Source organism: Quercus lobata, chromosome 3 (assembly GCF_001633185.2).
Source record: "Quercus lobata isolate SW786 chromosome 3, ValleyOak3.0 Primary Assembly, whole genome shotgun sequence".
NCBI classification, from domain to species: Eukaryota; Viridiplantae; Streptophyta; class Magnoliopsida; order Fagales; family Fagaceae; genus Quercus; species Quercus lobata.
The window spans coordinates 19,590,007-19,607,862 of record NC_044906.1 but is presented as its reverse complement, the minus strand read 5'-3'; the positions used below and the strand labels follow the sequence as shown (position 1 = coordinate 19,607,862).

The following is a 17,856-nucleotide window of genomic DNA, read 5'->3' as shown; positions in this document are numbered from 1 at the left end:
TAAATTTCCACTCGATCTCTTCTATTTTATGCATATTTTTCCTATACAAAAAAGGCTCTCTCTCTCTCTCTCTCTCTCTCTCTCTCTCTCAATTTTTTTTTCCATTTTTTGTTGGATTTTTATTATTATTTTTCTTGCCTTTCTACCTTAGATTGATGAATGTTTGTGTTTTTTAGAATTCTACTTTTGATTGCTTATAACTGAAAAATAAAATCAATAAAGAATAAAAAATATTTTTTAAAAATTGTCTATAAAAAATGTATTCACAAGTCTTGCTTAATCATTGATGGTAAAAAAGATAGAATTTGATAGTTGCCTATAGGAGGATCTCCGACTAGAGGTTTGTACCCTCATTGTCCTGTTTTGACTAATTCATATGTGTTTCTTAATGCAAATATTTTTTTATAATTTTATTTACAACACTAAATACTTTTAATGAATGGTGTTTGTTGTTGATCTAATTTGGAAAAAATTCATATTATAATATATTATATTTTGTGTTGTTGTCAGGTTTTAGCTTATTTGGAAAACTACAAGATAGTTTGAACAAGCTGATGATGGACAGTTAGTTCAGTTGAAGACAATGGTCTTTGTGCAATTTCCTTTCACTATTTAAAAATATTTTGTTTAACAAATTAGTAGTAAATTGTTATGTATTTTTATATGATGTTCTTAGAAGCTTGGGTAATTGGTTTAAGTGTGTACAAATATTTTTTGTTATTCTTCATCTTCCCTATTTTATTAGTGTATTCTTTGAGATTCTTAAGAAAACAAATTGAATTTTATGTTTAAAATTATTTATTTATCTATTTATTTTTCACATATTGGATTAGAAGTTAGATTAGATTATGACAACATTAATACTGTAAGGACGCTTTTTGGATCCGAAGTCCAAATGATAAAAGGAGTTAGGCCCAAAGAACCCAATACAATGAATTTGTAGAGAGTGGATTGGAAAACTAGATTCTAATGAGTTGTATAACAGTTAGAATGGATCTAGAAGACAACAAAGTAAAAGTAGACTGGATTTATCTAAAGAAATTCGTCCTTGGCACAGTCCGAGGAGATCAGTTCTTGTATATATTACTTGAAATTGGTTACAAATATAGTTTTGATTGCTACAGTGTTTCTCTCTCAATTCTCCAATCCCTTTCTCTTAAGGGTATCTCTCCTATTTTATACTATCTCCCCTTTCCATCTCTACCCTCCACGTGCAAATCAGATTGCTGGTGTTGGTTCTTGTCCCATTAGCACCTTCCTGAAGTCTTTGGGTAGTAGCTGGAAAGTTGAAAACTACTATTCGTGTATCACTTCCTTATTAATGCAACCAAAGAGTTAGCTGCAGAGCATTCAATGTGGTGGTAGCAGCTTTTCCTTAGATATTTCATAGCTTTCTTCTGTCCTGTTCCATCCTGATACTTATCCTTATCCATGGAATGGTTTAGAATGTTGCTCTTGATGGCAGACCACATCTTCCGACCTCGACTTTGCTTAATCGAGGTGACATTCCTCCTCGGACCCCTTCCTGGGTGATCATGACCAGACCTTACCCTTATACCTAGTAACACGGATCCTTATGATAGTGCTTGTTTGTCCTCGGATTAATTAATGTCCTCGGATTGAGTCCCTAGCCCAATGCATACGTAGATACGTACTCCTGGGCCTTTCAGCCCTACAAAAACAATACTTCTTCTTTTTTCAAAACAATTTCTCTACTTTTTCCCCTTTGGAAATGTATTCTTTTTTTTTCCTCTTTTTTTTTTTAAAAGGAAAAATGGTTACAATATTTTATTTTTCCCTTTATTTTTTATTTTAAATTGTGGTTTTAATGAGTTTTATTAACTTTTTTTTAGTTACATTTCTTGGCATTTTTGATTGTATGGTCAAAAAATTGGGTTTGAGAAAGTTTATTTAAAATTAAAATAATAATTACCAAATTTTATATACTTTTTGATGATACACAAAATAATATAAAGAAATTTTATTAAAAAATTAATACTTTCACTAGCTTACTTTTTGAATTCTTGAGAAAAATTGTATTGTTTTGATTTTGGTACGACAGAAATTATATATATTACATTTGTGATTGTCGCTATAATAAATGAAATTATGATTATGAATTAAATTATTATTTATTAAATTAGTTCAAATTGAAATATATATATATATATATATATATATTTATAAGACCACTCTAAAAATATTATCATGCGCAACGTGCGGGGTCTGCGACTAGTTAAAATAAAAGGAGATTCATTTTAAAAAAATACTGGAGATAAGCCAAACACATTCCATAGAGTCTAAAAAATTAATATGGCTTAATCTATACTACTATTTAAGAGGCTTCCCCTATTTGGATTTTTTTTAAAAAAAAAATTTAAAAATACCCCTACACCTCTATATTTAAGCAGAGACAAAATTAAAGGATAGTTCGGTAAAAGTACAAATCTAACTCTCACTAAAACATTGCTTAAAAATAGGGTCACTCTCCTGTTGATTTTCAAATTGCTTTATTCACTTATAAATTTGATTTTCAAAATAAAAATTATATATATAAAAATGAAACCACTTTTTTTTTTTTTTTGATAAAAAATAGGACCATTAAGACTCATGATATTTCTAGTTGTATTAATAGTTTTAAATGCATAATAGTAATAAGAAAACGTGTAAACCTCAAATTGGAATGAAAGAAAAATTATAACACAAAAAAAAAAAAGGCCTCATTACACGCACGTGTGATGAGTATAGTTGGTGTTTAATGCATTTAGACCCCCATCATATTTACTTAGGCTTTTGAACTTAAATCCAACAATAAGTGGGACATGACAAGCAAGAAATCTCTATTTTGCCATTCTTTGATTCTTGCATAGCCTTTTGGTTATGTTATTTTATTTTTTATTTTTTATTTTATGAAAGTTTTTTGGCTTCTTTCAAAAGCTTCTATCTACTTCCATTCAACTTCCACTTCTACCAAAAAAAAACCTATATAATTCTTTTTACTAATAATTTACACACACTCAGTGAGTCTTAAAACAACAATTTAAATTTAAATTTTAACCATCCATGAATAACTGGGATTTGGGGAATCCATGTACCAATATGTGCTTCTCATTCATAATGAAATAACTTTAAAGAAATAGATATTCAAGCAAAAATTCATACTTAATAAAGCAGTCTTGTAGATCATATGACAAGGTCTATTCAACTACTAAGCTTAGTGCCACTAGAGGTGACAGTTTGAAATCCTAATGAACCCATAGAAACAGTGCACAAATTACTAATAGAATTTATTTGAACTTCTTAATGAAGTCATAGATGTGAGAGCCGATTTCCTCAGCTTTTTCTTGGTTGATGAAGTGACCCACCCCTTCCATCACAACAGCTTCCTCCAAAAACGGCACATCTTTCTTGAAACCACCATTGTGTATGTATTCCTTTGTCCCCACGGTGGTGTACACCATGTCCAAATCCCCCACTATGAACTCCACAGGTACCTTCACTTGCACTCCGGTCCATTTTTCTGTGACCGGCCTCCCAGTTTCTGCAATAATCAGAAACAATTATCAAACGTTTGTTTTATGAATATCAAATTACTGGGACATTTAATGTTAAGGAAGGCCAAGATTTAAGTTTTCATGCTTATATTTGATGCGAGCCCAAGATTTTGGTTCTTTTGTTGATTAAAAACGAGCTAGATGAGTGTCTTGGAAGAGGATCAACTCCATTTGAAATGAATCAATCTCATGTTTCATATTAAATATTACAAATCTAAGATATAGTTATTTTAAAAAACATGATTCTCTATACATAGTTGGATTTAAGAATTAAAACCTCAAACGTGAAATGGGCACCTAGAATTTGTTAAATATCAAGTCTTAAGCATAAGAAATGTTCTGATATTTAGATTTTGAAACATTTTCATTAAAGTTTGTAACATATTGGTCAATTGCTCGGTAGTAGTTCAATCCTCCAGTGAAGCCTTTCAGGTCAAATTTTGTGACATAATAAGTAAGCTCATCTTCTGAAAGCCAAGAGGACAAGGAAATTGAAGCATTGGTACGGATTCCAAATGCATTTCCTTTAGGGAAGCAGGATGGACCTGGTTTTCGAATTGAGAAAATGGTCTTGACTCTAGTACATTTGCTGTACCTAATTCGGCAATCTCGGCTTCAATTGCTCCTGGTGCCTGCAACACATATGGAAATATCAAAGTAAAATTGGGTGGCGATATAAGATATTAGTTACCAAGTTTTGGTTTTCAATTTTCAGAGTCCAAGATTAGCCTCTTATAACTTGGAATGTAACGTGTACTAAAGTCTAAGCCCAAAAATCTTGAGCAAGAATCATAGCAAAGCAAGTAATGTGACTTAGAGAGCCTTTGCTCAAATCAAACAAGCATGCTTACCTAACTGTTTCAGCTGTTTCATAGAAACTAGGTACCCAAGAGGTAAATGGGATTAAACAAATAAGATTTTATACTAAAACATGTTCATTTTTTTTTTTTTTTGTAAACACTAAAACATGATCATTTAATCATACAAGAAGCCAAATCTGGTTATGTTAGCAAAACAAGAACCTGAAATCTGCATATATAGTAGTCATCTCCAAAGAAACCTCGCATTCTATCCATTGGCATCATCTGTGGACTCCTTGGTGTGAATGGAACACTAAGGCACACAAATGCCTTCACTCTTTCAGGCTTAAACAAGCACAAGTACCAACCCATGCTGGCTCACCAATCATGTGCCACAAGAAACACTTGCTCCACACCCAGAGAGTCTATGAGAGCAACAAGCTCATTGAAAATGTGATCGCAGGTGTAGCTGGTGATGGAAGTTGGTCCTTCAGTGTCATCGAAGCCCCAGAGATCTGGTGCTACAGCATGGTATCCAAGTGAGCTCAAAGCATGAATCTGGTGGCGCCAGGAGTACCAAAGCTCAGGGAAGCCATGGAGGAATAGTACTACCGGGCCTAGTCCTTTTTCTGCTATGTGCATTTTGATGCTATTGACACTCACAATTCTATGATCTATCCCCTCCTCCATGCCTGTCTCTCTGTGTAAAAACTCTTTTTTCTCTTTGATCTTTCTCATTAAGCTTCTTGGGGTGGTGGAAGTAGCTAGCTAGTGGATTTAAAGAGAGGTGTTATGACTAATACAGGAGTTAATGGAGAGCACAGAGAAGTTGAGTCTCTAATTAAATAACTTTGCTACTGCTTTTGGGAAGGGCTAGCTTCGCTTTTCAAGGCAAAGGACTGTCGGGGAAGAACACAGTAACATCATATAAATGCTGGAGCACATGTGAGATTAGTTTAACAAGGAACTTCTCCGAGAAAGTATGTCCATATCGGGATTACATGTAATCATACATGATAGCATTTTTTAAACTTTAAACTCGCGTACATTCATTCACCAAAAAAACCTTTGAAAGCGTAAGTCTATGCCAATTCTGTGAAGACATTATTAAAACCTTCTATAGCTTACAGCTAATGGGATGGGCCAAAATACAATGATGACTCAATGTGTGACTTTTCCCATTTTAGTTTTAAACTATGGTGATATTCATAAAAGGAAAATGCTAATGAGCATCATTAGGGCACTAGTTAAGAATTCAATTAAAGAAAATTTTTATTAGAAAAGAAAAAAAATAATTAATGTTTTGACAACTTTTTTCATTTTCCATAAAAGTGATGTCAAAACTTTCCTAAAGTGGATTGTTAACGAGTGCCCTTAAGGCACTCGTTAGCATGACCCTTCATAAAATTAGAAATTTTAACCAAGGGATTTGTTCCTCTTAATAACTCTGCTATTGACACAAATTTCACACTCTTTAATTTTTATTTTTGCAATTTGTTGTTCCTCTTGTCAACACTACTATTGACACAAAATTTCACTCTCTTTAATTTTTATTTTTGCAATTTGTTTTTGGCTAGTTGTAATTGGTTGACAATTACTTTTACATAAGCCTACCATTAAAGGCATATTTAGTATACTGAATGAAGATTATGACAAGAATTGTAATATTTATTATTGAGAACAAAATGTGTTGTAATAAAATAATTAAATCTGTTCATAAGTTTGGTTATGAGTTGTAACATTAGAATATAACTTAAAATTTATTTTATGAAATATCTTACTAAAACAATTATATTTCTTTAAAAATAATATAATTTTTTAAAAAAAATTGAGAGAGAAATGAGTTTTTTTTTTTATGATTTTTTATTTTTATAATTGTTACTTGTATATGACAAGTTTGTTTATTTGAATATATATTAATTTTAGAAATTATTTCACTTGCTAAAGAATAACTACTACAAATTATTTAAAGAACAATAACTATTTTTCATTTTGAAAAATAGCTATTCATAAGGAATGACTATTTCATGTACTGTAAAAATAACTAACTAAAGAATAGTTAAACCATATGAATAGCTATTACATTACAATGTCTATTACAGTCTACTAAATATTTACCACCATTCACAATTTATCATTTTAGCAAATTATGGAAAAAAAATAGTTGTTATTAAACCAATTCTTAATTTATATGTGCAATTCTAGTTATCTTATCCCTATTTCTAAGGGGTAGAACCCATCAATTTTCCCCCCACCTATATTTCTATTTAGGAAGGAAAGTAAAATCAAGCCCCTTCATTCTTAATAATGGTCATGACCATGGAACCAATAATTTATAGGTTAATAATAGATCCAAACAGGTACCGAATCTTCTATTAGATGATTAAATGAAATAGAGAAGAACATTCTTATACAACAAGACTTAATCCCGATCAAATAATAATTACTTATGTCAACTAAAAATAAAGGGAAGATGGAAAAGTTTTGCTAGAAACTTGGGAGTGGATGATTCTAAATACAAACTCCTTGTAATAACCACTGCAAGGTCAAAGGGACCGGTTGAACAGTGTGGTTGTGTGGTCATACGTAATTCAATCTTGCACTAGAATATTTCATTTACTTTTTATAGATCAACTTTCAAAATAGGTAGTTGAACTTAGAACAGATCACATCCCAACGCTACTCTATATAACCATAGTCCAATAGCTACAAGTTTCTCAAAAACACAAAAAAGAAGAAGCCCAATAGCTAGATTGACCACACCTACTCAATCATAAAATTTATCTGAAAAGAAAACATTATAGTGAAAACATGAATCCCATTTCAAGCCTCGTCTTTGTGCTTCTTTTGACTGTCTTTCCAACCCAAATTCTTTGCCAGACCGCCTTGATGGAACAAGCTTGTCGTTACACCACTTACAAGCTTCTATGCCTAGAAACTCTTGCACCGGACCCTGAGGCCCAGTCAGCTACAGATCTCAAGACTTTAGTCAAAGTTTCATTAAAATATACAGAGAATCAAGCTCTCGATATAGATAACAAAATCCTCCAACTGATAAAGTCAGCAACGGGGGACGTGAAGCCAGTCCTAAACAATTGCTCTGATAAATATTTAATTGTAGTTGAGAAAATTCAGGCCGCGGAAGCTTCCTTGGGATATAACGACGTTGCTGGTGCTAAAACCTGGCTGAAAGATGCCACTACCAATAGAAACATGTGTGACGAAGGTTTCAAAGGTAAACCCTTCAAGTCTCCAATATCTGACATGACTACCAAACTTGGCCAGATGCAAAGCAATGCGGAATCCATTATCGCTCACATCTAAGCCTTGATTCCACGTTGACATGAATAAAATTTCCAACAATCAAGTTGGTGCTCATCTATATCCGTGTTGCCCAATTTTTTGTTACCAAAAAAGTTCAATAGAAGTCCCATATTCTATAAAGTATCAATAACATGTACTAGTTTGTACTAGCTAATGGTTTATAATTAATACAATTCAATACATCTTATTATTATCTTATTTCATGTTTTTTTTTTTTTTTTTTCATAGGCTCATAGCACAAGCAACGCATGCTTCATAAGGCCCTAACACAACCAATATTAGCGGCAATAGAATGCCTGTTATTTCTTAGGTCTAATGCAACGTACCTCTAGCTTAGACATTATAGAATTGAAAAAACACAAAAAGGAGAATTTAATGCAGTCTCAATTAAAAAAAAAAAAAAAAAAAAGCCCGAAAGGTTGTTGCACTTGTGACTAGCCACTAATAACAATTATATGAAGGAATTGATTCTTGTAGTTGACATTATGATACTAGAATGAATCACATCCAACATTGACTTCAACAGGTCAGACTTTACCACACACACCCAGTAGAAATGATTCCTTTCACATCCATAACATCTTCTTTATTGGGCATTGCAGCGTTGACAATTTCCAATCTTGAGAGTGACATTTGATTTTTTTTTTTTTTGGGTGTGCGTGGATGTGCATAGTGTTGAAACACAAATTGAGATTGAATGAATTTATAAATAAATAAAAAAAAATTTAAAGTATTAAAGTTAAAGTTTAAAAATAAGATTGTAAAAATTAATGTGAGATGAATTAGTAGTATTGCACCCGGTGCAATACTAACTGGATCCAAATCCTTGAAACACAACTCCTTCCTGAGCTATTGATCATTCTCTCCATTTTTGCCTCTTCTTAAAATTAACTCGGAAAAATATTGCAATGTGAGAATGGTGTAGTGTGATATATGAGGAAGAACTTGAAGTATTTTAGAAGATTAATGAGGCTGATGGCATTCTAATTCATTTAGGTTATATAATCTTGTCCCAAATAAGTGTGTCACATACAAAATTAGTACAATGCACCTTGTGAGCGCAGAATTTCCACAAATTTCTTATTCCATTGGGGGTTTGGCTTAGCTCAAGTATTTTTTTAATTGAACATGTTCTTTTATTTTAAATATACAATAACAAATGATAGTGGGTGTAGAAAGGGAAAATTCCCAACCTATCACAAGCTGGCACGTCACATTATCAAGTCCACAAAATACAGTCAATTACAGAGCACCATGTATTGCTGCTAGGTTTTGCTATCACTATTCAGAAGCCAATAGAAATTTGCCAAGTGTCATGCAAGAACCAATCACGCATCAGCGCACGTGTAAGCGATGACTCAAGCAGCCTCGCACGTGTAAGCGATGACTTAAGCAGTCCAGCATGTGTAAGCAATGACACAAGCGAACCAATCAGGCTGTGACATGTGTCACCAATCAAGTTCCGCCATGTGTCGCTTACCCACCCCAAAACTCCTATAAATAGAAGCCTTCCTGAGACATTTAGGAGGACCAGAATCCAGAAGTGAAAAAGTTCTGTGAAGATCAAGCCTCAAAGCCTTCAAGAACTTCAAGAACTTCAATCCCAAAATCGGAGAACATTCGAAGCAGAATCATCCAGATCATCTGCCTAGATCCTAAAGTTCACGGGAATCAAGCCAAAAGTGTCCGAAAACATCAACAAATCACAAATCATTGAAGCTCAACAGATTCAAGCCTCTAAAGCTCCGAAGAACTTCCACCACAAACCTTCGAAGACGAAGAATGCAAGAAGAACACGAAGAACGCGAAGAACAAAGGATTTCTAAACAAGCTCATAGCCAGAGATTCATTGTAATTCCGTTTCAGCAATCTTCGATCCATCCCTCAACTAAATTGAAGGATATTTTGTGTTCAAGTCAAATCCACATTACCACAAATCTAATCAATAAGTTTTGCAAGGAGATCGAATCAGAGGATCACTCTTTTGTAATTCCAGAGAATTGTACCACACAATCATCAATACAAATTCGCATTTGTGAAACTATTTTACTTGTTTGATTTATTTCCAAACGAGAAATTTAGTCGCTTACAAATTCTGGCACGCCTGGTGGGACCTCTCTGCCTCTCATCTCTTTCTCCTTTAAAAGAAAAGAAATTCGATATCATTTTGCTACTAGCTTCAATGGCCTCTAGCAAGAATGTCCGAAAATCAGTGGTTGATGATTCCAGTGCTGATGAGTATGTCGGCCCAATCACTCACAGTCGGTCCAAAGCTCTTGATCGACTCCAACCTCAACCAACCCAAGAAAACCAACCTCCTGCTGTCATCTCTTTGGACTTTCTTGCAAATAGGAAAGCTACCACTAAAGATTCATCTGCCTCGAAAGATTTGGAGACCAGTAATGAATCATCCCCAACAAAGACCTTTTCTATCAATTCTTCACCCGTGATGAGAAACTTAAGAAGTGAAGTACCTCTAACTTATCCTGTTTCATCATTTTCTCCATCATCTATAGAGGTCATGCTAGTAATGATGACTAACACCTCTACCATGGAAGAAAAGATGGCTGAAATGGAACAAAGGGTCATCCTTCTCACAAAGGCACTTAAAGAAAAGGATGTCAAAATTGCAACCCTAATGAATAAGCTGGAGGTACAAGATTCGGGTGAATCAAGTCTTGGCCCTGAGCAGCCACCTGGCTTTACCTTCAAAAGAGAAAACACCAAGGGTGATAAAGGAAAAGGAGGTGAAGGCACTTCTTAACACGGACATCCCACCTCAATGGCCTTGATATCTGTCCAACAACTGCAGGATATGATTACAAATACCATTCGAGCACAATATGGAGGTTCTTCCACAAGTTCTCTCATATATTCCAAACCCTATACAAAGCACATTGATAACATGAGAATGCCAAATGGGTATCGACCTCCCAAGTTCTTGCAATTTGATGGCAAAGGAAACCCTAAGCAACACATTGCTCACTTTGTAGAAACTTGTGAGAATGCAGGGACTCAAGGAGGCCTCTTTGTAAAGCAGTTTGTCCGTTCCCTAAAGGGGAATGCCTTTGATTGGTATACAGACTTAAAGCCCGAGTCAATCGATAGCTGGGAACAACTTGAAAGGGAGTTTCTCAACCGATTCTACAGCACACAACGCATGGTAAGCATGATGGAGCTTACCAATACTAAATAGTGGAAGGATGAGCCCGTCGTTGATTATATCAATCGGTGGCGTTCTTTGAGTCTAGATTGCAAGGATAGACTTACTGAAATATCTGCTATAGAGATGTGCATCCAAGGCATGCATTGGGAACTTCTTTACATCCTTCAAGGAGTAAAACCCCGAACATTTGAAGAGTTGGCAACTCGTGCGTATGACATGGAATTAAGTATTTCCAGCCATGGAAATACGAAACCTCCTGTACTTGAGGAAAGGAAAGAAAGACGGGAAATAAGGAAAAATGACAGGAATGTGAAAAGTAATATCAAAGACTCAATGAATGTCAATCCTGCCCTAGTCAAAATTTCAACAAAAAATGTGAAGGCTAATGAAAAGAGGCCCGAAGGAGGTCAACAGCGTGAGACGCGTCGCTCATCACTTAAGGAATGGGAACAAAAGGTCTATCATTTCCTAGACGCCGATATGCCTGAAATGTTAGAACAACTGCTCAAGTTGAAATTAATTGAATTGCCAGAATGCAAACGACCGGAAGAGATGAGGAAAGTTGATGACCCAAACTATTGTAAGTATCATCGCATCATAAGTCATCCAATCCAAAAATGCTTTGTTCTTAAAGAACTCATCATGAAACTAGCCAAGGAAAGGAAAATCGACTTGGATTTTAATGATGTTGCTCAGTCAAACCTTGTCACATTTTCTTGTGGGTTACCTAATTCCCTATCTCCGACTACTAAGCAAGGGGCAAATACCACACTCATCCAGTTTGGTTCTCTGGGACCAGTTCAAGTTCAGCTCTCACAAAAAACACCTTATTATAAGTCACGTAAGGATAAAAGGTTAATGACGAATGAGGAAGAAGGTTGGACGATGGTTGTTCGCAAGAGATGGAAGAAGAAACAAGCATTCCTTCTTCATTTGATCACCCAAGAGCCTAAAAGAGCACAAAACCAGATTCAGCCTTGGTAAAAAAGAATGAGTTATAAGAGGCAAGGAAGACTAGGAACAAAAGTGTATGAAGATTCAGCACAAACCCGAAAATCTCGAAAGCTCATCACATTGGAAGAATTCTTCCCCAGAAAATTCTTTCAAAATGACTCAGCTAAGGCCGTCCACACAGTCTCTCGTTGCGAAATCCAGGACGAAAAGGAGGACGTTGACCATGGTGATCCAAAAGAGACCTCGTCATCTTTGGAGGAACTCCAATCTCAGGTCGATGTAGTTAAACCCTTGCAATCATCCACATCACCAAAAGAAGTGCTCACCCAAGCTCTTGAAAAACCAGAGATGTACGCCCCTCATACCAATATGCTTCAACAAACGCAGGGATGTTACGCATGCTCTCCAGACTTAACCTTCACTGATGAGGATCTCTTGTTAGGCTCTAAGTCCCACAATCGCCCACTCTATGTCTTTGGTTATGCTCGTGAACAAAGGATCAAGCGTATCCTTGTTGACTGAGGTTCAGCCGTTAACATACTTCCAAAGATGATCGTGAAACGACTGGGTTTTACCATGGAAGAATTATCACACAGCCGTTTGGTCATCCAAGGTTTTAACCAAGGAGGACAACGTGCAATCGGCCTGATCCACCTAGAATTGATCATTGGAGAGTTGAAAAGCAATGTCTTGTTCCACGTCATTGACGCTAAGACGACCTACAATATGTTGTTAGGACGTCCTTGGATCCATAAAGATGGAATAGTGTCGTCGACCTTGCATCAATGCTTCAAGTTCTTTCAAAATGGAATAAAAAAGGTTGATGCCGATTTAAAACCTTTTGCAGAAACCGAAGCTCATTTTGCTGATACAAAAATTTATGCAAAAGAAGACACTTCTAATGAGATTCTTCCAGTTGAGATCCCATCTATAAAAGGTAAACAGGGTGAAGAGGAGCACGTTAAATTCATCGCCAAAAAGGACATTTCTTCCCCGAAGAAAGGTCCAGAACCATTCCTCCGGTATATACCATTATCACACCGCAAGAATGGGCAATCACCATTCACGAAATGCCTTCAACCTACAAAAGACGTGGGAAGGCTTCCTGCAAAGCTCACGATGGAGGATGTAGCCATATTGAAAGAAAATCATGTTATGCCTTTAACTTCATCCACAAATCCTTTACCCTCGAAGTCGTTGAAAGGAGTCGTGAGATCTTCGCAGGGTCCAATAAAGCATGGTATTCTACCAAGCGAACGAACGAAAGAATGGTTCGACCCAAAGGCATATAGGCTGTTAGCCAAAGCAGGCTACAATTTCTCAAAACAAGAGGACTTAGGGAAGCTAATTCCAGAAGCCACTGGAGAAAAGATGCATGGCCTTAGCAAAACACAAAGGAAAATGAGGCTTGAAGGGCATGAAATTCCTATCCCAAAGACCGGATTAGGTTATACTCCTGAACAACCAGCTTAGATATGGATCAAGAAAAGAAGCAATCCTTCAAGATCCCAATACATAACAGTGGAGGTCGGCGAAAGTTTAAATCAAAGAAAAGACCATTCTTCACCCCGTGTCTCAGTGTTTGATCGCATCGAGGCCTCATCATCACGAATCACAGTGTTCGACAGGTTAAATACAACTTGTTTAACACCAAATCGGGACACTCTTGCTTGTAAATCAGTCTTTGATCGACTGGGGGCAACAAAAAGGCCTATTGATAGTCATTCTCGAAGCTCAACAAACTTTGACGTTCAAGGGAAGCAGGAAGCTAATGATGAGATCCACAGTAGCATTCCTTCACGCATGAGACGTAACTTTACCTTGGAGATTAACACTAAAGGATCGTTCAAAGTCAAAAGACGAACGATTGTACATACAAGTCAGTCACCCGTCCATGATGAGGAAATGGAAGAGGTATCATCCTCGTTTCATATTACAATAGAAGAGGGTACACTGTCAGATGCTGAAGCAACCAATGAAGAGGTCGATGAAGCTCCTCCAACCTTGGAAGATGGAGGACAAGCTACAGTTGATGAACTTAAAGAGATCAATTTAGGGACTGCTGAAGAACCCCGGCCAACTTTCATCAGTGCACTTCTCACCCCTGAAGAAGAAGAAGGATACCTCAAGCTCCTAGTAAAGTATAAAGATGTGTTCGCTTGGACTTACAAGGAAATGCTTGGGCTCAATCCGAGTATTGCTCTACACCATTTGGCCGTAAAGAAGGGCGTGCGCCCAGTCAAACAAGCTCAAAGATGCTTTCGGCTAGAGCTTATCCCTCAAATAGAAACTGAGGTCAATAAGCTCATTGAAGCAGGCTTCATTCGTGAAGTACAGTACCCGGAATGGATCGCTAACATCCCCCCTGTCAAAAAGAAGAATGGACAAATCCGAGTGTGCATTGACTTTCGTGATTTGAACAGTGCATGTCCCAAGGATGATTTTCTGTTACCCATCACTGAGGTCATGGTTGATGCCACTACTGGTCATGAAGCTTTATCTTTCATGGATGGATCTTCAGGTTACAACCAAATTCGAATGAATCCTAAGGATGAGCAGCTTACAGCTTTCCGTACTCCTAAAGGAATTTACTGTTACAAAGTAATGTCTTTTGGACTAAAGAATGCTGGTGCTACTTATCAGCGGGCCATGCAGAAGATCTTTGATAATGTACTTCATAAATACATGGAGTGTTATGTCGATGATCTGGTGGTTTAAACAAAAAGGAGGGTAGACCATCTGGCAGATCTACGATTTGTGTTCATCCGCCTGAGAAAGTATCAGCTTAAAATGAACCCTCGCAAATGCGCTTTTGACGTAACATCTGAAAAATTTCTTGGTTTCATCGTGAGGCACCGCGGTATTGAAATTGACCAATCTAAAATTGAAGCTATCTAGAAAATGCCAGAGCCCAAGAATCTGCGAGAACTTAGAGGCTTGCAAGGAAAACTGGCCTACATACGACGATTTATCTCGAACTTGGCTGGTCGATGTCAACCTTTCAATAGATTGATGAAAAAGGATGTGCACTTTGAATGGGATGAAGCTTGTAGCAATGCTTTTGCGCTCATCAAAAGGTACTTGCTTAATCCTCTAGTTTTAGGTGCTCCTATCCCAGGAAAGCCTTTGGTGCTGTATATTGCAGCCCAAGAAAAGTCTCTAGGTGCTTTTATGGCACAGGAAAATAAAGAGGGGAAAGAAAAAGCCCTTTATTACCTAATTCGAACTCTCAATGGGGCTGAATTAAATTATTCTCCTATCGAAAAGATGTGCCTCGCTCTTTTCTTTGCCATAGACAAACTGGAGCACTACATGCAAGCATATATAGTCCATTTGATAGCAAAGGCGGATCCAATCAAATATGTCCTCTCCAGGCCAGTGGTTTCGGGTTGTATTGCTCGATGGGCAGTCTTGCTACAACAATATGACCTTGCATACATTCCACAAAAAGCTGTCAAAGAACAAACATTGGTAGACTTCTTAGCTGATCACCTAGTTCCATTTGATTGGGAGTTCTCCGATGATTTCCCGGATGAAGATGTGTTTTACATTGAAGTAATGCCACCATGGATGATGTTTTTCGATGGAGCTGCACGTCGAGAAGGAGTGGGGGCAGGTGTAGTGTTTGTTTCTCCACAAAGGCAAATACTTCTATACTTGTTCTCGTTAAGCGAACTTTGCTCTAACAACGTAGCTGAATATCAAGCATTGATTATTGGTCTACAAATGGCCATTAAGATGGGCATAGTGCAACTTGAGATCTTTGGGGATTCCAAATTAATTATCAACCAAATCTTGGAGCAATATGACGTCAAGAAAGAAGACCTCATCCCCTATTGCAAATATGCGAAGAAGTTGCTAGCAAATTTTGAAGCCATCACATTGGAGCATATACCGAGGAAGGAGAATAGACAGGCTGATGCTTTAGCTAATTTGGCTACTGCCTTAGCATTATCCCAAGAAGAGACAACCAAAGTCGTTATTTCCCAAAGGTGGGTGGTACCTCTCGTGGTTGAAGAAGAAGAAGAAGAGCAAGCCAACATCATTTCTGTATGCCTTGTCAAAAAAGAAGATTGGCGACAAGTAATCATTGAATACCTTCAACATGGAAGACTTCCGGATGATAAACGCCACAAGACTGAAATTCGACGAAGGGCTGCTCGATTCATTTACTATAAAGACACTCTCTTCCGCCGTTCATTTGATGGGCTGTTTCTCCGTTGCTTAGGAGAGGAGGAGGCTAGACAAGCCTTAAAGGAGGCTCATTTTGGAATATGCGGCGCATATCAATCAGGTCCTAAGTTACATTATAGGATCAAACGAATGGGTTACTATTGGCCTATAATGGTGCAAGATTCTATGGAATGCGCTAAAAAGTGTGAAGCTTGTCAGTATCACGCAAACTTCATCCACCAACCGCCAGAACCTCTACACCCAACTATAGCTTCTTGGCCTTTTGATGCATGGGGACTTGATGCAATAGGGCCATTACCAAAGTCGTCCGGTGGCCACTTGTACATCTTCGCCATAACTGACTACTTCTCGAAATGGGCAGAAGCTCTACCCCTTAAGGAAGTGAAGAAAGAAATGGTGGTCAATTTCATTTGAACTCATTTGATCTATCGGTATGGTGTCCCTCGGTATATCATAACTGATAATGGCAAACCATTCTACAATAGGTTGATGACAGAGCTATGCGAGAAGTTTGAATTTAAACAATACAACTCCTCCATGTATAATGCCCCGGCAAATAGACTAGCTGAAGCGTTTAACAAAACACTTGACAGTTTGTTGAAAAAAGTGGTATCCAAGACAAAGCGAGATTGGCATGAAAGAATTGGAGAAGCATTATGGGCATATTGAACAACATTTCGAACGCCTACTCAAGCAACGCCATATTCCCTTGTCTACGGAGTGGAAGCCGTCCTTCCTTTAGAATGCCAAATCCCATCACTACGGATTGCCATTCAAGAAGGATTGACTGGAGAAGAAAATGCCAAGCTTAGGTTGCAAGAATTAGAGGCACTTGATGAAAAAAGGCTTAAGGCCCAACAACGCCTTGAATGCTATCAAGCTCGTCTTTCAAGCGCATTCAATAAAAGAGTCAAACCACGATCATTCCAAGTTGGTGACTTAGTCCTCGCCGTTCGAAGACCTATCATCACAACTCATCGTACAGGCAATAAGTTCACTTCAAAATGGGATGGACCTTATGTTGTGCAAGAAGTCTACACCAATGGAGCTTACAAGTTGATTGATAATGATGGTGTAAGGATCGGCCCCATCAATGGGAAGTTCCTCAAACGCTTCTATGCTTGAAAATCGAGGATTGCTCCTCGGTAAGAGCTTAAACTACCCACTGTAACGCTGTAAGATTACATGATGTCTTCCCATTACCTTTGAAAGCGTACAAATAAAGAAAAATTAATCCCCCTTTTTGGCACCATTTGTGAGTGTGGCGTAGTGGTTGGACACCTGTGTCGCCCTTGAGGCCAAGGTCTCGGATTTGATTAGTGGTGATACCCACTATTGCACAATTGGTACCCATGAAATACCGTGGGGCGTAGGGCGAGGATTACACACATGAGCCCTCCTTTTTTGCCAAAGAAAACAAGATTGATCTAGACTTCAATGAAGTTGTCGGGTCAAACCATGTGACCGTTGCTTATGATGTACTTCCAACTCTCAAGCAGGGGGCAAACACTAACCAAGCTCACAAGTTGATCAACAATGACGATGTAAGGATCAGCCCCATCAATAGGAAGTTCCTCAAATGCTTCTATGCTTGAAAGTGTACCAATAAGGAGAAATTAATCCCACTCCATGTCAACAATTGCGAGTGTGGCGTAGCAGTTGGACACCCATTTCTCCCTTAAGGCCGAGGTCTCGGGTTCGATCAGTAGTGATACCCACTATTACACACTGCGCCCCCCCTTTTTGCAAAAACACCTAAAAAAAAAAAATTATAATAAAAAAAAAACAAAAAAAAAAAATCTTTTGAACTACGTGATGACTTGATCCCTCTCTGGGGTACGTAGGCAACTTAGTATCTTTTGCT

The 17,856-nt window shown here is 37.2% G+C and overlaps 2 protein-coding genes across 2 annotated transcripts; both read left to right on the top strand.

Annotated features, from left to right (window-relative positions):
* Positions 1-7,165: 7,165 nt before the first annotated feature.
* On the top strand, positions 7,166-7,678 carry LOC115980502 (pectinesterase inhibitor 3-like). The gene has a single exon (XM_031102738.1). It carries the CDS (start codon positions 7,166-7,168, stop codon positions 7,676-7,678), a length of 513 nt encoding a protein of 170 aa, XP_030958598.1.
* A 7,021-nt stretch (positions 7,679-14,699) lies between these two features.
* On the top strand, positions 14,700-16,406 carry LOC115980501. Its single transcript, XM_031102737.1, has one exon. It carries the CDS (start codon positions 14,700-14,702, stop codon positions 16,404-16,406), a length of 1,707 nt encoding a protein of 568 aa, XP_030958597.1.
* The last annotated feature ends 1,450 nt before the right edge of the window (positions 16,407-17,856 follow it).